At 36.8% G+C, this 21,390-nt stretch overlaps 3 protein-coding genes across 3 annotated transcripts in view; 2 read left to right on the top strand and 1 right to left on the bottom strand.

The window, feature by feature from the left end:
* Positions 1 to 3,608, top strand: part of LOC149807088 (eukaryotic translation initiation factor 3 subunit I-like) — a 30,071-nt gene extending 26,463 nt beyond the window's left edge. Inside the window, exon 9 of the mRNA XM_089961760.1 lies at positions 3,021 to 3,608. Within this exon, the coding sequence (XP_089817886.1) occupies positions 3,021 to 3,102 (82 nt within the window). The 3' untranslated portion in view covers positions 3,103 to 3,608. The remainder of the gene's footprint in view (positions 1 to 3,020) is intronic.
* LOC149807089 (uncharacterized protein C8orf74 homolog) lies at positions 3,609 to 20,570 on the bottom strand. Its single transcript, XM_089961773.1, has 5 exons — positions 20,418 to 20,570; positions 19,499 to 19,691; positions 17,036 to 17,439; positions 13,751 to 13,892; positions 3,609 to 6,159 (listed from the first exon to the last, which is right to left on the bottom strand). Exons 1-5 carry the CDS (start codon positions 20,487 to 20,489, stop codon positions 6,032 to 6,034), a joined length of 939 nt encoding a protein of 312 aa, XP_089817899.1. The 5' UTR covers positions 20,490 to 20,570; the 3' UTR covers positions 3,609 to 6,031.
* A 114-nt stretch (positions 20,571 to 20,684) lies between these two features.
* The window catches only part of LOC149807090 (lipoxygenase homology domain-containing protein 1-like), a 276,859-nt gene continuing 276,153 nt past the window's right edge, over positions 20,685 to 21,390 (top strand). The window contains exon 1 of the mRNA XM_089961784.1: positions 20,685 to 20,820. The gene's annotated coding sequence lies outside the window, so the exon portion shown is untranslated. The remainder of the gene's footprint in view (positions 20,821 to 21,390) is intronic.

The following is a 21,390-nucleotide window of genomic DNA, read 5'->3' on the forward strand; positions in this document are numbered from 1 at the left end:
TGGTTAGATGGACAGATCTGTCACAAGATCCCTGTAGTTGGCTGGACGAATCAAGAAAAGGTCCCCACTTTGGAATGGTTGGATGGATGGCAACTTTGCAGTTTTATTCTGTATTAGATCCAATGGATTGGGAACAAACCACATGCATCCTGACTTATAAGTCCAGGTAATATCCTTAGACGTGGGCGGGGGGGTGGGGGCAGGACTTACGCCCACTGGGCTGCCTAAAATTGGGAAGCTCTCCCCTAATCAGTTGGAAATGCAAGGAAGGAGCTAGTTGGCTTGTAATGGTGAAGTGGTATAAGGAAGTGGATCCAGTTGATCTTGTATGCATTCCATGTGCCCTGACTTAAGGCCCGAAGGACGTGCAGGGGGACTTACACCCACTAGGCTGTCTAAAATTGGGAAATAATCAAATAATCACAAGTGAGTCTGTATTGCCAGCAATGAACCATAGATTGTCTCCTTGATTTATTCCGTCTTTCCATCCCTTTGGTGCTGAATGAACTATTGCTTTGAAGGTGCATTTCATGCATTTAGTAAACATCCTGAAACAATACAAGAGAAAACAATGTGACTAACTAGCTGATACTGTAGCCCAGACTTCCTCTGACCATGTATTAAAGATGCTGCATATCATAGATGGTGTATACTTAGTATAAACAAAACAAAAGTCATGGTAGACTTCCATGTTCTAAAGTTGCATATATAGTATTTAGATAGCATACTGCTGAAATGACACAAGAAGAGGAAGCAAAGCATAAATTAGTAATTCATGAACTCACTAATATAAAGGAATCAAGAGTGTCACATTCAGAACTATTCTTTAACATATGCATTTCAAATACTTAGTTGATCGTTCTACAGAAACTTTACAAAAAGGGAAAAACAAAGCATAAATTAGCAATGCAGTGCATGCTAATAACTCACGAAAACCAACTCCATTACAAATGGAGCAAGTAAAAAATTACTAAGTCATGCCAACTTGTAATGGTCTTGCAGAGGTCAATGATCACATGGTGTGACATTATCTTAAAAGGACAAAGTCCGTAAAGGTGACAGAATCACTCAAATTTAGCAGTAATTGTAAAAAAGAAAGTACACTTCCTGCCAGCAGAATGATTAATCCACTCAATAGATCCAAAAGGAACATGGATGAATTAGAACACAAAAATGTCTTGGATTTTGAGAGGATAAACTGTATGATGTGATTAGTACAGTTTCAAAGCTAAACACTACTGACATGGTGGTATCTAGGGGAGATAATGGACAATAGTTATTGTCCTTTGTCTATTTGAAATAGGAAAAGAGGATTTTCGTCTTTTAGTAGGGCTGGATTCCTGAGGTAGTAGGCTAATATTCCTAACGTAATGTGATTGGGAAAGTATTCTTGGAGAAACAAAATTACTTAAAGCTTTCCATCACACCTTAAGAGGTTTGTGCCTAGGTCATTTTTTTGGGGCACTGTGATGTAGGATCCATGTCCCATGAACATGTTTCTCCATTTTTGGATTTAAAAGCGGATATGAAGAAAATGGATTTTATATGCAGTTTCAGGACCAGTATTAAAGCTTATATTTTGAATATGCTATTGTAGTTTTTTTTCATCTTGTGGATCAGCATTGAAGCATATCTTTTAACTTTAGACTTTTGCTTCCTTGTTCATGAAATTATAATCATATATGAAATAAAATATAAACTTAAAAAATTTAAAATTGAAAAATTAGCAAAATTTTTAATTTAAATATCATTAAAATAGTGAATTAAAACTTGAAAATAGTGTATGCGTAGTAGGTCCAGGAACAGTCACCCTTTGAGGGAACCAGATTTAACGTGCATAATATCAGGTCAGAGTTAGGCCTGTATATTCAATACACAGTTTAATTTTCTTTGATTTTTGCATGAGTGTGAATTTAGTGAAACTTTAAGTTGTATGTAACATTAAAGGTTGCTTGATTTTTCAGCTAAATCAGGAAATTTCAAACAGTTCAAATACAATAGTTTTCCAGTCTCACTGTCATATTCAACCATAGACAGTAGTTTATTTTCCAACTGTTCTTCAGATATTTGACATACTTTGTATCATTGTTTGGTTTACTCTGAACATTTTCCTCATATTTGCTTTCTCTGGCTTTTTTGGAGTTGCCAAAGTTAAAAAAACTCATGACTTATCTTCATTGTCAGTCATATTGATTGAAGCAGAACCATGTGTTATGGTTAGTTTGTTCTGTTCAGCTAATTCAACCTTACGAGTTGAATACTAGTTACTCAGCATGCCCACATCTTTTGCATAATGTATTTAATATTTCACTGAATAAGGCTTCAAGTGGAAGACTGGAATATTCTGTTTCCATATCATAAGACAAAATCTCTTTGAACAAGGTCTGGTCACACAGTTTTGATATCCTTGTGCACTGGTATCCTAATCTAGAAACAAGAAAATCACAAACTTGTACTCTTTTCCATGTTCCAGTCTCTCCTGTCCTGTACCCAGCAAAACATAAGTACCATTGACTGGAACTGACTTTGCAGATGTCTCTTTTGATATTTTACGTTCATTGAAGTAAAAACTTTGAGCCAGCAGATGAATACTTTTAATTTTTATTTCTTTGAAAACTTGTAGTTCTGACAGACTTTTGACACATTTAGCTATTAAGTCCTGTGGTGATGATTATAGATTCCCAGACCTCAGACCACCACTATTATCAGGCATTGTTTCTTCTTTAATTTGTCCTCTTTTACATTTTGAAGTCTCTGCATTAACCAGAACATAATATAAGGGTGAAAAGTATTCTAAAACTTTGCTGATGACTCGATAAAGTGGGTAGAGTATAGCATCAGAATGTCCTATGTGTTGGAATGGTGCTCCTATTACTGAGTTAATGATATATCTTTTAAATATGGACTATATTGATTGGTATATATAATATAACAGATATGTGCTGAGTTATTTAAATAATAAAATGATTCCATTAAGGTAAAGTTACTTTATGCTGATATTTAAATCTTTCTGATTTCAGCTACAGCAGTGGCGGTGAGGATGGCTATGTGAGAGTGCATACATTTGATCCTGAGTACTTTGATTTCAGATTTGAATATTGATACAGATAATATTAAGCCTTCATTTTTATCATAGAGCTATTAGTGTCAACCATTTATCATTCTGTATTAGAAAAAATGTGTGTTGCCATCAATTCAAAATTTGTTCCTTAAAGAATTATACATCATTTTATGAGACTCTTTGGAAAGACTATTTGGCATGTGGGGACAGCAGCCAGCTGTGATATTTACATTGACTGTATCATTGCTATGAAAACTTTGGTCAACTTATCCTAAATAATTGTTAAATCATGCAACCAGACAAGTATACCTATCTTATAAAGTAACAAATGAGAAATTCCTTAAAAAATATGTAGCTTGTGGTATATATAATTTGTATATACACATTTGTAGGTGAGCATTTGACAGCTCGGAGCTAATGTGTGTGTGTGTGTGTATATATATATATATATATATATATATATATATATATATATATATATATATATATATATATATATATATTGGCTGTCTTATTGAAACATTAATAAAGCAACATAAAAACTAAATATTTGTTTATTTTGTACTTTATTAAAATAGTCATGCATGGGTTTTTGCTTTGGCATCTCCAAAGATACGAATACAATGATTCCGCAAAACCCAAATATTCATCAGAAACCAATGTTTCAATAATTCTGTAGCTACAGAAAGGCTTTATATGAATTTGTTATTTATCTGCAGAAAAGCAGTATCATCTGATGTAAACTAATGTTAAAACAAACGTTTAGTCATTATGAACAAAATTTTCACAAAAGTTTTTAAAACTCCCCTTTGGAACACATGAAAGTAATCACATTTTCCATGCACACATTTGTCCACCACTCAGTATGTCTGTCCATCTATTCATCTCTATTGTAGCTAGCATATCATTGCAACACTTACGTATAAAGTATGTCATTAGTGGATAAATTACCTCTATGTAGCTGTACCCATGGTAGCTTGATAAAGAGTTCAACACAGACCAAATGTAAAAGGTATGAAATAATACACCGCTGCTGCGTATCTATACGATTCATGATACACAGCTTACAGTACAATATATTATTAATGCATATATCAACTTGATGAACGTTTTCGTATTTAGAAGGTCTGTCAGTGGTAGAGTGTGTTATATGTGTTGACTTGTTGGTTGTATTTCCAGTAAGCAGATCACAAACAGATGTAGACTTCTCATTTGTTCATATGCCATTCTCATGCTTGACAAGAGAAAAAAATATTTCCAGTCATATACTACCTGTTACACAACTAGTCAGTGATTTTAGTCAACCTTTTAGGCCATTTCAGGCTGTCAATGATTTTAGTCAACCTTTTAGGCCATTTCAGACTGTCAATGATTTTAGTCAACCTTTTAGGCCATTTCAGGCTGTCAGTGATTTTAGTCAACCTTTTAGGCCATTTCAGGCTGTCAGTGATTTTAGTCAACCTTTTAGGCCATTTCAGGCTGTCAGTGATTTTAATCAACCTTTTAGGCCATTTCAGGCTGCTCCATTTGGTCAGGACACATCTTAGTCACTGCACACTTTGTTTTGCACAAGCATGAATGCTTTAAAAACATCATATTACCAAAATGTCTTCACTTAAATTTGGAGAGCATTATGGTATCATCTTCAGAAACGTAGAAATAATGTAAATTTCCTCCTATGTAGCACAATTCCGAGTATAGGAGCAGTGATGACTAACATCCAGAGCCTTCACACTTTACTTTCTGCAGATGCAGTACAACTGCTGCAGCCACAGGCACTTATTTCTATCAGTGAAAAAGGAAATAATTGACAACACCCACTTTCCTTCAACAAATTAACAAGGTGATTAGAACTCATTTAGTTTGGAATCTGCCCTCTTGCCAGTTCTGTCCTTACTTGTTTTTCTATCCCATTGGCACATTCAATCACAGATTACATGCATCAGTGTAAAAAGAGACGTTCCAGACTTGTTCCCCATGTATGATTTAAGTACTTTCTAGATCATTTAATAGCATGTTTGCATGAAGTTTCTCTCTTGCTTTGTATCTATTTTGGATTAAGTTTGGATGTAAATATTTGATGTGTCATGCAGTGAATAAAATAATTCTGATTGGTGATTATTATTTTTTCATAGACTTGAATAAACAATAGCTACCAATCAGACCTGAATGTAACATATTTCATTGTGTGATATACTGAATGTCTAACCTTCAAATTAGATCCAAGTAGACAAGATGTGAAACAAAAGAGAAACTTAATGTAAAAGTGGGTATTATGTGTTATTAGTTTTTCTTAATGTCATGTTGTCATTTGTGCCTATTCTTATTTTCTTGGGTATATTGCAATTATCTATCAAAAAAATTCTTGCTGTTGAAAATAAATTATACCCAAAATAAAACCAAATTAAACCTTTGATTACCAAAGCAATGTTGACACAGTGTTTTTGAAATGGACATTCTGTGAGAAGTATATAAAATTAATACATGATAAAATATAAAAAAAACTAAAAATGAAAAATGTGAATTTCGTAATAAACTTTTTGACTATCATAGATAGAAGAAAATGTCTCGCCACTTGTGGCCTTGTCCATTTATTCAACCTTTCTGCAGCAATCAAACAAAAAGGCAAGAAGCTAGCAACACAAACACTGAACAAACTTTAATGCAGGAGTTTAGCAAAGAAACAAATTTCATCCAGGCAATATGTTGATTCAGTAACATAATTTGGCCCTCATAAAAAATAACAAAATTCAGTGCTGATTTAGCTTGTTCGTTTTTTGCAGTTAATAATACTAAAAATAATTTTAAAACTTCTTGATGAAATGCACAGTTATCTCAGTTGTAATAACCAATTATATAGGTTAAAATAACTCTATCATAAAATTTCTTCTGGTAGATAATGCTAATACAGAATGAAACCAATACTGTCTGTAGTCTGATATTTCACATGTGGCTCTCTTAATGATTTACTCAATATAACTTCTTGCTTGATCTTGACGATCCTCTTGACTGGGATTCCTTGGGAGACTTTTGATCTTTGTCTGGTTTCTGCTGAGTTACTGGACTCTTTTGCTTTAGACTGTAGCGAGGAGGGGGACCTGAAAGTAGGTTTAAGTTGTTCAAATTTAACATAAGCATGTCTTAGAAGACCATCATTTACGAATTTTTTAAAGCCTCTCAAATTATTATTGTTTAATCTCAAATAACTTCTGTATTTCATATTTATACATAAAGACTCATTTGTGACAAAATATGCACAATAATGGAAAGCCAATATATATTGCAAAATGAGCTTTTTATAGCCTGAGTTCTGCTGCTGACATCTGTAAACTAGTTTTTAGTAATTTTTTCTTTAACCTTTGTTACAAAACTTTGCATGGATGTATGATATGAAAGAAAACCTTATTTTTTATGGCCATTTTAAACTGTCTGCAAGGACAAACTGTTAATTACCTGTAGCATTCTCAGATGCTGGCCTATAAATCACCTGTAGCATTCTCAGATGCTGGCCTATAAATCACCTTCAGCATTTTTAGTAAGATGCTGGCCTGCAAATCATCTTCATCAATCTTAGATACTGGCCTATAAATCACCTGTAGTCTTCTCAGATGCTGGCCAATAAGGGGGCACTCTACAGGTATTATGAACTTCTGAGAGTGATGGATGTAATGTTTACATTTGCAACATGCACAATGGAGAGAATATTGGCATACCTCTATGTAGCTTTCATATACTGTTGCTTGTTTGTTTTTTTGAAATTGTATTTGTGGAAATTGTACATGATTTAAGCATACAGCTGACTAAAATTACTGCACCATTTGCTAAGTAAAATCAGCCTCAATTAGTTGAAAGTACACTATCTTTAGCAGGTATCAAAATGGGGCAGAGGCATTTTGCCAGACTAAACAATAATAGCTTTTGAAAGTGCAATGAATGAATTACCAAATACATAAAATGTAAAAAAGTTAACACCTCTTTTGTTATTCGATTTACCTCTGAAATCCAGGCAGTGAAAATAACCAAGTAGCATTTTTTTTACAGAGGTACATGTCTGAAGTAAACTCAGTCTGTATACTCTATAACCCATATTACACCCATCAATATTACATCAAAATGAAGGGAATTATTTTGTTCCCTGAATAATACCTAACATATTAAAGTCTTTTTTTAAATAAAATAGCCAGTATAATCAGTTAGAAAAATGGTGAAAATTATTTTTCTTCAAAGATTTAACCCTAATCAAAATACGAAACTCTAGAGTGCCATCTATATCACAATTAGCATTCTCAGATGCTGGTCTACAAATCACCTGTAGCATTCTCAGATGCTGGTCTACAAATCACCTGTAGCATTCTCAGATGCTAGCATACAAAAGCTTACTACTATATATTATTGTTAGCATATTGTTGGCATTGTTATAAAAGGTAGCATTAAATTCAGTGTACTGTATATGTGTTGGCAATGTTATAAAAGGTAGCATTAAATTCAGTGTACTGTATATGTGTTGGCATTGTTATAAAAGGTAGCATTAATTCAAGCAGGGTCTGAATAAATAAAGTTATTAATGACAATTTTCCAGCAATGCCATACATTGTTTTGAGAGATGTATCTCTATAAGGTTAGAAGATAATTATTAGTAGGGCCAACCAAGAACAACTTAATTCTACATCTGTTGTCACATTAAATGCTGGCAAATTGTGATTTGTACTATTTATTTTACTCATAATTTAAAGTAAACAGTCTACATCAAGGCTAGTCTGATAAATCAACCCCACAAATCTGTGTTGATACTGATGGACAATGTTGTGGGTCTGATGTCACCTTTTAATTAAAATATGCAATTTTGCTGCATGGAAATCATTCCAGAACAAACCCACGTACACTTTAGACATATATCGGTAATTGATAACAGCCATATCAAGCATGAAAGTCAAAATGGCCACAGGACAGATGGTTGTGCTATTCCAGGTGGATTTACAAGTCACCAAACATATGATTTGCACAGGAAATATAATTTACATGTCACCAAAAGAACCTTCAGCTGACGGTAGCTGCACAACCACGAGAAATACCGGTAAGTGTATAAAATATACATCGATGTGTGCACCCAATTTGGCTGCAGATAATTGCATCTTTTAATGAATAGGTGATATCAGCCCCTCACCCGAAAATCAATATCATCATGGGTGAAGGGCTGATTTATCGGTCTACATCCAGGTATGAAAATCATAAAACTTATAATTTAAAGCAAACAGTCCACACCCTGGACTGGAAATCATAAAACTCATAATATCAAGTGAACAGTCCATGCCCTGGCCTGGAAATCATAAAGCTTGAGAGCTTGATATTTTTTTTACCAGTCACAGATTGTCTTACTTTTGACAACTTGTTTCTGATTGGCTGATAGTGGAAATTCATTCCTTGGCATCCGTCTGTCTACGGGAGACGATGGCATAGCTCCAAAGTACACTTTTGCTTGTCCTTTTTAGCTCTCTTTTCAGCTTGTTTTATTCTTCTCTTTTCCTCTGCATTTTGAACTCCCTGCCTGACAGCTAGACACCAGCTGGAATGGTTGTTTGCACAGCTCTCCCAGTCATTGACACTGATGTTTGCTGTCTTCATATCCTTCTTGCAAACATCTTTGTAGCGCAGATGTGGTCGTCCAGTTGGTTGTGCACCTTCTGCTAACTCCCCTTATAACAGGTCCTTGGGAATGCGACCTGGGTCCATTCTCTTGACATGGCCGAGCCAGTGAAGGCGCCTCTCGCTGAGTATGGAGAACATGCTGTTCATGTTGGCGCGTTCTAGAACCTCTGTGTTGGGTACTTTGTCCTGCCACTGGATGTGCAGAATGCGCCACAGACATCTCAGGTGGAAGCTGTTGAGTTTCCTTTCCTGTCTTGCATAGGTGGTCCATGTTTCGCTGCTGTAGAGAAGTGAGCTGAGCACACAGGCTTGGTAGACACGCAGTTTGGTCTTCTCTGTGAGGTTGGGGTTGTTCCAGACCCTCTGGTTAAGTCTGGCCATCACTGCTGCTGCCTTGGCAATCCTGCTGCCCACCTCAGAATCAATGGAGAGTGAGCTGGAGATGTTAGACCCGAGGTATGTTAAGTTTTCGACAACTTCCAAATTTTACCCATCGATGGAGACAGAGGGAGGGGAGTCTGTGTCCTGTGCCATGACATTCGTTTTCTTCAAACTGATGGTCAGTCCAAATTCCTTACATGCATGGGAGAGGCAGCATACCAGCTGCTGAAGTCCATCTTCCGTGTGTGATGTCAAGGCTGCATCGTCGGCAAAGAGCAATTCACGGATGAGTACCTCTGTGACTTTAGTCTTAGCACGGGGACGGGCGATGTTGAACAGCTTGCCGTCAGCCCTGGTATGGATGTACACTCCCTCGCTGCAGTCCTTGAATGCGTACTGCAGAAGCATGGAGAAGAAGATGGCAAAGAGCCTCGGTGCAAGGACACAGCCTTGTTTGACTCCGCTAATGACTGGGAATGCTTCAGATGTTGCGCCACTGAAGCACACTGTGCTGTGCATGTTTTCGTGGAACGACATAATGACAGCAAGCAGACGTGGGGGGCAGCCGATCTTCTGCAGGAGTCTGAAGAGTCCACTCCGACTAACCATGTCAAACGCCTTCGTCAGGTCTATGAAGGCAATGTAGAGGGGCATCTGCTGCTCGTGACACTTCTCCTGCAGCTGACGTAGTGAGAAGATCATGTCTACAGTTGACCTGCCGGCTCGAAATCCACATTGGGACTTTGGGTAGACACGGGAGGCTAGGATCTGCAAGCGTGCCAAGGCAACACAGGTGAAAGCCTTTCCGACGATGCTGAGGAGGGAGATGCCCCGATAGTTGTTGTAGTCGCTACGGTCTCCTTTGTTTTTGTACAAAGTGACGATGTTGGCATCACGCATGTCCTGTGGGATGTATCCCTGTTCCCAGCAAAGGCAGAGGAGTGTGTGTAGGGGCTGGAGCAGTGCTGGTTTTCCGCTCTTGAGGACTTCAGGCGGAATGCCGTCGCTTCCAGGAGCCTTCCCACAGGCAAGGCAATTGATGGCTTTTCCGAGCTTTTCCAGAGTGGGCTGTGTGTCTAGCTCCTCCATGACAGGCAGGTCTGGAATGGCATCCAGGTCAGTTCCAGTGACATTGTTTTGGGTTGCATATAGCTCGAGATAGTGCTCAACCCATCGCTGCAGTTGTTTCCCCTGGTCTGTGATGACTTCGCCCGTCTTGGACTTGAGGGGGGCGGTCTTGTAGCTGGGGGGTCTGTCGCCTTTTTGATACCCTCATACATTCCTCTTGTATCCCCGGTGTCAGCAGCTGTCTGTATACTGTTGCAAAGGTTCAGCCAGTCGGTGTTGGCACGGCGGCGAGCAGTCTTCTGGGCGTTATTCCTTGCAATCCTGAGGGCTTGTAGTGTTCTGGGGCTAGGTGCAGCCTTGTATGCCAGGAGGGTTTTCCTCTTTGCCTCAGTCACGGGCTCCATCTCCTCCCACTTTGCCTCATACCAGTCGACATTCTTTCGCTCCCTCTTCCCGTAAGCTGTGATGGCTGAATTGTACACAGAGTCACGGATATGGGACCACTTGGAGTCAATGGTGTCATCAGGTGTCACTTTGGTGAGGGCTTCCTTCAGTTTGCTGATGAACTGCTGTGTTTTCTCTGGGTTGCTTGCACAGCAGGTGCTGATATGTGGGTGACCCTTCTTCTTGGCGTGGTACAGCTTCTTGGGTAATATTCGCACCTTGCTGGCCACGAGGGAATGGTCCGTGTCACAATCGGCACTGTGGTAGCTGCGGGTAAGGAGGACACTGGCCAGTTCTGCACGCCTGGTGATGACGAGGTCTAGCTGGTGCCAGTGGCGTGAATGTGGGTGTCTCCACGACACCTGGTGGATCTCTTTGCATTTGAAGAAAGTGTTGGTCACACATAGGCTGTGGGAGCAGCACATCTCCAGCAGTCGCTGACTATTCTTGTTGATCTTGCCGTTTCCGTAAAAGCTGAGACAGGTGGACCAGGCCTCATGGTCAGCTCCCACTCTAGCATTGAAGTCTCCTAGTAAGTAAAGGCTTTCATTGTTGGGGATACTGGATATTGCCTGATCCAGAGCCTCATAAAACTTGTCTTTCTCCTTGTAGGTGGAGTAGAGGGTTGGGGCGTACACACTGAAGATGTTGACCGGGCCTAAGGATGTTGACAGCTGGAGGGCAAGGATTCTCTCAGTACCTGATGATGGAGGTTCAATGAAGGCGATTAGCGTGTTCTTGACGGCAAAGCCTACACCATGCTGCCTAGGTTCATCCAAGGGCTTCCCCTGCCAAAAGAATGTGTAATTGGCTTCCCTGATGGTGCCGCTATCAGCCAGTCGGGTCTCCTGGAGGCAGGCAATGTCGATGTTCAGTCGGAAGAGTTCTCTGTCAATGACGGCAGTCTTCCGTGCATCGTCGATCTGCTGTAGGTCAGTGGTCAATCCAGGACACATGGTCCTGATGTTCCAGGTTGCAAAACGAAGAGTTGGAGTCTTTTTATTTCTTCTTTTAGTCTTTCCTGGTGCAGAATTTTGTGGCCCACTTGTCGAGATGGTTCTCTAAGCTCCACGCACCCAGTGAAGCAGGCAGGCCATGGCGGGCAGCACTGACTGGGGGCTGCCCAGCTTGAGGCGGGCGGTAGCTGTCCAGTGAGACCTGATGATCTCTCCCACCGTCAGAAGTAACCCCTGGTGCCAAGCTCTACGCCAATCGAGCTTTGACTTAGAACCGGTAAACTGCTACTTCTCATGTTGTGCCGACGCCGTACGACGACGCTGGAGTGTCCTCTCCAGTGGAGCTATGAAGCCTGGGCAGGGTGGTATGGAGAATCAGCTGTTGCCCATGCAGCAGATCCCTCCTCTCCATGCAGCTGGTGTGCCCAAGGGAACGACGAATGCCGATACAGCTTGGCACCAACAGCGTTGCAGGAGTTGCCGGAATGACGTTGAAGTCAATGTCATACCGCCGTAGGGACTCCATCTCCGGATTTTCTGTCGGGGTTTACTCCCTTAGCCTTTCCCATGAGTGGGTATAGCCACAAGGCAGCAGAGGTTTGGAATCGGAGTTTTCCTTCTCCTAGATGAGCTACCATCCAAGGTTTACGAGTCCCATTTACCCGAAGCAACTGGTCTTATGGCGCCAGTGGGCCGCCTTCACCCCTTCTCCTGTTAGTAGAAAACATGGTCTGCCGGGCTTCAAATCTAAGCCACTCGCGAAGGCCAGGAGCTGGATTTTAGTTGACAGAGGCAGTAAGGGACGCAGGCCGTATGGGGCATTTTGGAGGATTGGGGCGCTTGTCTCCCACTCCCACCCTGGGCAATGTCAACCTTAGACCACAGTGGAAATTCAATATCACATTCAAGCTCAGAGTTTTATAATCCTGAATCCACTTATCTTTCATTGTATTATGTAATGGTGGTTCTGGGTCTATGCTATTAACTGTTTGGTGAGCATCATACATTGGTAGATACAGAATAGTCTGGAAATCATCAAACTCATAATGTGAATCCAAACCCTGGCCTGGAAATCATAAAACTCCTAATTAGAAGGAAACAGTCCACACCCTGGCCTGGAAATCATAAAACTTATCATTTAAAGCAAACAGTCCATACCCTGGCCTGAAAATCATAAAACTCCTGATTAGAAGCAAGCAATCCACACCCTGGCCTAAAAATCATAAAACTTGTGGGGTTTTTTACCAGTCACAGATTGTCTTACTTTTGATAACTTGTTTCTGATTGGCTGATAATGGAAATTCAATGTCACATTCAAGCTCAGAGTTGTACAATTCTGAATCCACTTATCTTTCATTGTATTATGTAATGATACATTGGTACATACAGAATAGTCTGGAAATCATCAAACTCATAATGTGAATCCAAACCCTGGCCTGGAAATCATAAAACTTATAATTTAAAGCAAACAGTCCATACCCTGGCCTGGAAATCATAAAACTCCTGATTAGAAGCAAACAATCCACACCCTGGCCTAAAAATCATAAAACTTGTGGGGTTTTTTACCAGTCACAGATTGTCTTACTTTTGATAACTTGTTTCTAATTGGCTGATAGTGGAAATTCAATGTCACATTCAAGCTCAGAGTTGTATAATCCTGAATCCACTTATCTTTCATTGTATTATGTAATGGTACATTGGTACATACAGAATAGTCTGGAAATCATCAAACTCATAATATGTCCAAACCCTGGCCTGAAAATCATAAAACTCCAAATTACAATCAAACAGTCCATACCCTAGCCTGAAAATCATAAAACTTCTAATTAGAAGGAAACAGTCCACACCCTGGCCTGAAAATCATAAAACTTATAATTTAAAGCAAACAGTCCATACCCTGGCCTGGAAATCATAAAACTCCTGATTAGAAGCAAACAGTCCACACCATGGCCTGAAAATCATAAAACTTGTGGGGTTTTTAACCAGTCACAGATTGTCTTACTTTTGACAACTTGTTTCTGATTGGCTGATAGTGGAAATTCAATATCACATTCAAGCTCAGAGTTATACAATCCTGAATCCACTTATCTTTCATTGTATTATGTAACAGTAGGTCTGGGTCTATGCTATAACAGTTTGGTGTGTATCATACATTGGTACATACAGAATACCAGTGGAATCATACTGTAATTACCTAGAACCTGAGGTCTTGGTAAAGAGGTCATCTCAAGCTTAAATTCTAAGTCCTCCTGAACTTCAGCTATATCTGCTTTTGTCCTCTCTCTAAATGCCTCTGAATAGGAACCAATCACTTCGTTCATAATCTCTTGCAAGACCTAAAATAAAACATGGTGTTTATTAGTAGACATAAACCCCTCAACAACAGAATCACCTTTGGAGAAACTTATAATATAAAGGCTGGTATGGATTATAGATGCAGAGACAATAGGAGTTAAGAGCCATATAAAATAATATGACAGCTGATTCAGGCTCATCTGGACAGGACTTGAATCTCTCACCTACTGGTTGTGAGTAACTTAATGACTCTGCCACATGTGGTGGGGAGGATGGAAATGACATGATTCATTATGATGTATTGTTAAAATTTCATCAGTTAAGGTTGAAACAAAGTTTGATTAGTCTTGATCTAGTAAAAGGATTTTTCTGTGCCTGTTTTTTGTCTGAAATTGAGCCCTATTCCCAGTGCCAAAAACTGCTCATTTTTCCCAATTTAAGTCTTACAAATTGCAAAGCACAACTTCAAACACTCTGATGCAGTTTGCCAAGAAAATTACTATAAAGTGTGTAGCAGGGGATTTAAAAAGCTAAAGTAGTTTAGGCTACTTAATTATTTTAAACATTCAATAGTATTTGATTTGGTAACTTTGTGTACATTACCTACATAACAAAGATCCAGATTTCCCAATTTGACCTTTTTATGTATAAAATTTTGAATTCAGTAGACCAGGGCCATGTTTTTGAAAAAGGCAGAAAAATATATATAGTAGAGTTAAAGACAAAAAGGATATAACAAACATAGGACTGAAAATGCAAACATCACATAAGTGCAAAAATCAGGTCACAGTGACTTAGTTTTGGTATCAATGAGTTACTCTTGTTGGGATGTATCCAAACAAATTTTCAAGATGTAGATAAAAATGGGGTCCAGTATATCAAGCGTGTTGTGAAGAAAAAAAAACAGATGAGCATACACAAGTCACTAAGCATGCAAATTAGATTATAATGACCCGATGTTAGTATGGATGAGTTACTACTGTTCAGATGTATCTAATTATATATTTCATGTGAATGAGAAATGTGTCCAAGATATCAATGGTGTATTGAAAAGTTTGATGAAAATACTTAAGTCACTCTAGCATAAAAATTAGGTCACAGTGAAGTATGTTTGGTATGGCCCAGTTACTCTCCCTGGGGTGCATTTACATACAAATTTTCGTAACAATGTCAGATGGGTTCTGACATAATAAATGGGTAATGGGTAGATAAATGAAAATACAAAAGTTGCTCAAACCTGAAATTGGATAACTATGACCTGCTGTTAGTATGGTTGAGTTACTCTTCCTGGTATAGGTGAAATGGGTCCAAGATAATGAAGACATAATTAATGAATGGGTGAAAATACAACTGTCCTTCAAGTGTGAAAATTAGGTCACAGAAATCATGTTTTGGTATTGGCTCAGTTACCCTCCTTGACATTCATCTTCACACTAATTTTTATGAGGATAGATGAAGGTTGCAAGATATTGAAAGTATTAAAAATGCATAAACAAGTAAAATGCTTTTTCCTTCCCAGCTTTGTTGGAAAGGGAAAAAGTAAAATAAATTTGTTGGTAACTTATTTATTCCAGTGACATGTTTATTTAATTCAGAGGTCTTCATTAAGAATTCAAGAATAGATTATTACCCAACAAATAACATTATTTCTTTTATTTTGAACCTTCCTTATGTTTATTCCTAATTCACTGCATTCATATTTACATTTTTTAAAATGACAATTACTGTTAAACTTAAATATGATAAAATGTTTGAAAATTAAATAATGGTCAAAAAATATAATACATTCATAACATTTGTTTTTCTCTGGAAAGCAGAAAGCAGTTATAGTGGATTTTTTGTAATGCATACATACATACATCCATACATCCATGCACACATGCACACATACATACATACATACATACATACATACATACATACATACATACATATATACACACACTCATGCATGCATATGTACACCACACACATACATACATACTATAGTTCAGAACAATATAAATCTGAAGCAAATGAATCTAATGTGGAAATTCTTTAGAACCAAAAATCTGCACCAAAGTGGCAATACCCAATATGTTTGTCAGCTCTCAACACCTCTCTCCCATACCCAGGCCAGTAATGGTTTCACCTCATCCACATGTGAACTGAATATTAGACCATAATGCATATCTACAAACAATTTGCTACAATCATGATTTAAGACTTGAAGTACGTGTCCCAAATGGTATAGAGTTGTGTAACATTATGCATGCCTACTTACTTGGACATTGAAAACCTCTAGACACAGATTTTAATTATTATCCCCCCCCCACCCCCGCATGTAATGCAGTGGAATATAGCTGGACCAAAAGTGTCTTAGTATATGTGACGGCTCAATTGCACAAAAATAGGTCAGAACCTTATTAAAAATAATAATGCGATAGTAATCACAAAAACTCAATATTTTTGGTTCTAAAGTTTGGCTGAAATTTAGAATAACTGAAAAATAACTAGTATAATGATACAAAAAGATTTTAGTACTATTTGCAATGTTGGGGTAGTTTTAATAATTCTTGTGATATACAACTTGAACTCTTCAGTGACAAGAGGACAGTTACAGTCACTTACATTGCATGCATGCCCAAATACAAACGTTTCATGAATTTGAATAGAGTACTGACGCTTTTTATCTTAAGAGGATGTTTCAGATTACATATGTACTGAGAAGTGTGGATCAAGGCAAAAATTTTTGGCATGCAATATCTGTATTAAGTCTGTTTTTTAGTCATTTTCTGTTAAAGTCAAATCTTCATTTAGATTGGAAATAATTCTTCTTAACCTGTTTAATCTAGATTGAGCTATGAAGCCTTTTCTACCCAACTAATTCTTTAGGTATGTCTTGTTATTATTTTGTTAATTTTCTCATTGTATTTGTTGTGTATATTTGCTACAAATCAATCTGTGATTTTGTTTAAAATATTTAAAAGTGACCTTCATAAAAACATTTCTACATAATTAAATATCTACTTGGTACCTTTTCCATCTGCGTGGAAAGCAACACAGTTGATTAGATAAAAACAACCTTTAACTCAATCAGATTCTATCCTTATACCAAACATAGAAGAAATAAAAGGATAATTTGCTACTGCTGCTACTTGTACAAAAGAAAAACAAAAACCTTGTCAAACAAAACTCAAGATACCTCTTTTGTTACTGGTTTCCCTGCTCTGCTATCCACCTTCTTTAAAGTTTGGTTGATTTTTTTGCCACTTTGTTCCACTATTTCACTCTTCTCTTTCAATCTTTCATTTGTCCTTTCTGCCACTTTTTTCTCAATCTGCTGAATTTGTTGCTCATACTCCCACACTTTGAGCGCCTTGGCTTCCTTTAATGGTGCCGGGGGATCCACAGGCCTAACTTCCATAATAATATTAGGACAATTAAATGTACGATCTTTTGTCAGTGCATATTTATACAATTTGAAGTGTGGCAGAATAATATTAAATATGAAATCTGTAAAAATTTTGTAGTTTCTTTCTCCTAGGATGTCAGCAAGCTCGGGAGATTTATCCTTGTAGAATTCTATTGACTCTGTCAGTGTGCCAGCTGAAAAAAAGAAAAGCATTATTAGGTCTTTCTGAGATCAAACTGTGTCTCTTTTCAGTCCATGATTTCCTAATATTGCTACATACTCAAGTCACATTAATACCAAATATTTGTATACCCCTACAACCAAGGGGTATATAAGGTCACATCTGCCCATTTTTCTGCATGTTGGCTTATAATGGACAATTTGTCATGAAGCTTTAAATAAGGATGACCTTGATCAAGCTCTATTTCTTAAATTTTTCTTTCAAAGTTGAATGAAATTCAGTCTGTATTACTGAAGACATTGTACTTCAGCTGTATCATATTGGCAGCAGTATGTGTCATATGGACTGGTTACCACAAAGTATTTACAAATATGTAGTTATTTAATAACTCTCACCAACATGAACTGGTTCAGTTTTCTTTTAGTACCATTATATTGGTAAATCATCATTATCAACAAATGTATTACTTTTTATGATTGAAGTATCATCCAAACTCAAAGAAAGATAAATGCCTTATTTTATTACAACTGGGCAATTAGATTTTTATCACTCTGGTTTATAATCAGTTTGATTACTATGATAAAAAATCAGTTTGTATGGGCATCCTAAGGGTCTGCTAGTTGTTATTTATGAATGAACTGTCTGCTTACTAAAGATCTGATACATATCTAGCAGAGCCAGTCATCAATAATAAGTTTCCTGTCATAACATGGCTAATTGGGGCTAGCTAGTGACATGCATATTTATATTTTGAAACTGACTAAGGTATTGCAAAACAAAAGCTGCTCAGAGGAGACACCAAGAACAAATCATCACTCAAACTTTTTTTTATAAACAACATTCTTACATAGGTGCATGCTCAGTCTGTAGCTGTTTTAAATTCTTCTGTACCATGTCAAGCACCCTTATCTTACTGCTAGATATAGAAATTTCAAAAGGCTATAAATCCTCTTTCATAACTCTGTGGAGATAAATTATGATGATAACTAATTATGCTGTGCTAATTATGATTGTCTCTTTTCTTTTTTTTTACTAAGGCAGAGACAGTTCAACTTAACAAAATATTAGATTCTGTAATTTCATGATACATTCATATGCAGTTTTAGAGGAAAATAACTCCACTTGATTAAAATAAGTCAAATAATCTATAAATGAAATAGAAGATTTTGGTAAATAAAAAAGTAACTTTTTATTGTGAAGACCAAAGAAATTTATTTAATTATAAGCCTAATATTCATGTCTCGGAATAAAGAAACCAAACTTGTAAATATTTGAAACTAATACTAATTCTGAACTTGTATATAATATTGACTATGCATAATACAGAGAAAGATTTTAACCCCAAAAAATCAAAATGTTACATATATTTGATAAGTAACAATCTATATACAACCATAATTATATTGATTGTAGCCTTATGGTTCTTTTATCATTGATGTTAGAGTTCCTGCACGTTCCAAGAGGGAAAATGAAGAGTCATAAATATTAAAATCAGAATGTTGATTAAATTAAAAAATATTGGCATTATCTTATTACATTTATCGAGAAATGAAGTTCATAGTTGTTTCACATGATGCAGACAATTTGTATTCATTGTTGATTTATCAACTTCAGTGGAGTTGTGTTAAGGAATTTCTAATGTGTACAACCACATGATTTTACCAGTAGGCAACCATACTTTTAAAAACTTTATATATATATATATATATATATATTACTGCAATTTTAGGTTATATATATATATATATATATATATATATATATATATATATATATATATATATATATATATATATATATATATATATATATATATATATATATTACTGCAATTTTAGGAGCAACAGTTTGTCAAAGCTGGTTACTCATGGACAACCATGGATTTTCTACCCTTTAAATACATGTAACAATGGCATTCTAAATTAAAGTTAAATAAATCACTGAACACATTTAAGCAACTATGATTAAAGACAATACTTACAAAGATGACCAGTGTATTTTTTGCAACTGAATGTCACAAATACATTTAAGTTTTAATATTTTCCATTTTTTGGTATATGACAGTTACCAACCTTTTATATTTTGAAGCAAACTCTCAGCTAACTTCACCACATGAGCAACCTGCCCCCAGGGAAACCCTTTTTCTGAAGCAAATGTTAGAACTTCATACAGGTAGTCTAAATGAATATCTTGTTGTAAATCTTTCTCTACATCAAATGGCTTCCAACCAAGAAGAAGAGCTAGTTTCTGCCTCCCTTCATTTTTCTGAGGAAAAAAAAAAACAAAATGCAGATTCCATCAAGCTTTGGTCTAGATACTTGCAGATATATCATATGGGACCAAAAGTGTTAAAAGTATATGGGTGCACACACATACACACTTTCTTACACTCATGCACATAGAAATTAAGCCAGCCTGGGATGTGCATTGGATAAAAGCTATACACCTCCCAATTAATATCAAATATTGCTTTAACTGTTAAAGTAAAACTTGTATTATTCTTATACTTTACGTTTGATAGATATTACTATTTTCTAATTCATATGTGATTGAAGGATCACTAGAAAGTTAGATAAGCAGGCCATGAAGTTATTATTTTACCTTATTAAGTTAATCTTCATGCCTGTTAAAATATCAATTACATTTGCTGTTAAGAAAAACAAATTATGTAGTCCCTCGATATAATCTAGTGGAGCTAGACAGATACTAGTGCAGATCCGTATCAGCTCAACATAAGGAACAGCACTCTATTCTGAAAATTTAAAGAACGATGCCAATGAATGCAACCGTGGCGTGTTCAGTTTATCCGCCGTCAAATATTTTATGTTGCAGCCCCACTTCTTGTGTCACATATTTTTGACAGTTTGCAATGAAAATCTTTTGTTCATTTAATCATTAATCTTGTCATGCTTAATAACTTAAATGTTGATGATGTTCTGTGAGTATTTCCATCTAAAGGCTTGGCAAACTACCATACAAAGTTCTGAATACCGGTAACGAAGCAACTGCCATTGCTCCACTTGTTGTCAATGCCGCCATTTTGTTGCTACAACGCTTTCTCATTTTCAGGTCTCGAGATACCACGTCAATAATTCGTACAATTTTGTCTAACTTTTAAATTGTTTAAGTTAAAATAATGATTTTATCTGAATATCTGGATATTGATAAAGTGAACAACTGACAAATAGGGGTAAGAAAGGTGAAATAATACTAATATAAATGAAAATGGTGTATTGCTGAGCTACGTCACGTGACTGGAAACGCGACCACGCTAGTGCTCGCAGTCAACGTGATAAAAAGTGTCAAACCTGAGTGTTTACTTTCTACGGATGTAAATGTAGGCTTCATTAACTGACTTGTAGATTCACTGCAAAATATGCTTCTTATTTGGAAGGTAAGTTTAAAACGACACGGTAATATGTGCTTCCATAACTTTTGTGAACGATGTAAGTTGCTTTTGCTGGACAACAGTAATATATCAGTAGGCTTGTTGTTATTCCCAATGTTGAAGAGGTTTTCGTAAGCCAGCAATATATCAAGTTAGCAGTAGGTCAGTTGTTATTCTTTATGAATCGAAAGAGCTCATATGATTGCCACATTTTCCCGATAAATGTGACTTGGTCAATCAGAAAAAGTTACAAGCTGTCTGTGATTTAAGTAAAAATGGAAGTGATTGGGGGAGAGGAAGAGAGAGAACTGTGTGCGTACATAAATATGACATAAATAAAACTTCACCCGATTCACTTAATCACTGATCTCTCATGTTATAACCCAAATCCCCGATCCCTCTCTCTCTTTCCAAAAGTATTGTCCTTTTATTTCATTATTTTAATTGTTCCCAAATTCAAAAGCACAAAGGTATTTGTTGTTTTGGAGGCCAGAATTTTGTCCACACAGGAGAAAAAAAAAAGCTCTCATGAAGTATATTGAAAAAGTTGGGCCTAATGACTTCAGTACATACATT

Source organism: Sinohyriopsis cumingii, chromosome 1, assembly GCF_028554795.1.
Source record: "Sinohyriopsis cumingii isolate HCF-2022 chromosome 1, ASM2855479v2, whole genome shotgun sequence".
Taxonomy (NCBI): domain Eukaryota; kingdom Metazoa; phylum Mollusca; class Bivalvia; order Unionida; family Unionidae; genus Sinohyriopsis; species Sinohyriopsis cumingii.

What these genes read in the sequence shown, in the direction of transcription:
- LOC149807089 (XM_089961773.1), bottom strand. Translation starts at nt 20,489, where the DNA reads ATGAGAAAGCGTTGTAGCAACAAAATGGCGGCATTGACAACAAGTGGA. An exon ending in TGGCAGTTGCTTCGTTACCG is followed by an intron (nt 19,692 to 20,417) that starts GTATTCAGAACT and finishes TTTTTTCCTCAG; the next exon opens with AAAAATGAAGGGAGGCAGAA. An exon ending in ACCAAGACCTCAGGTTCTAG is followed by an intron (nt 6,160 to 13,750) that starts GTAATTACAGTA and finishes ACCTACTTTCAG; the next exon opens with GTCCCCCTCCTCGCTACAGT.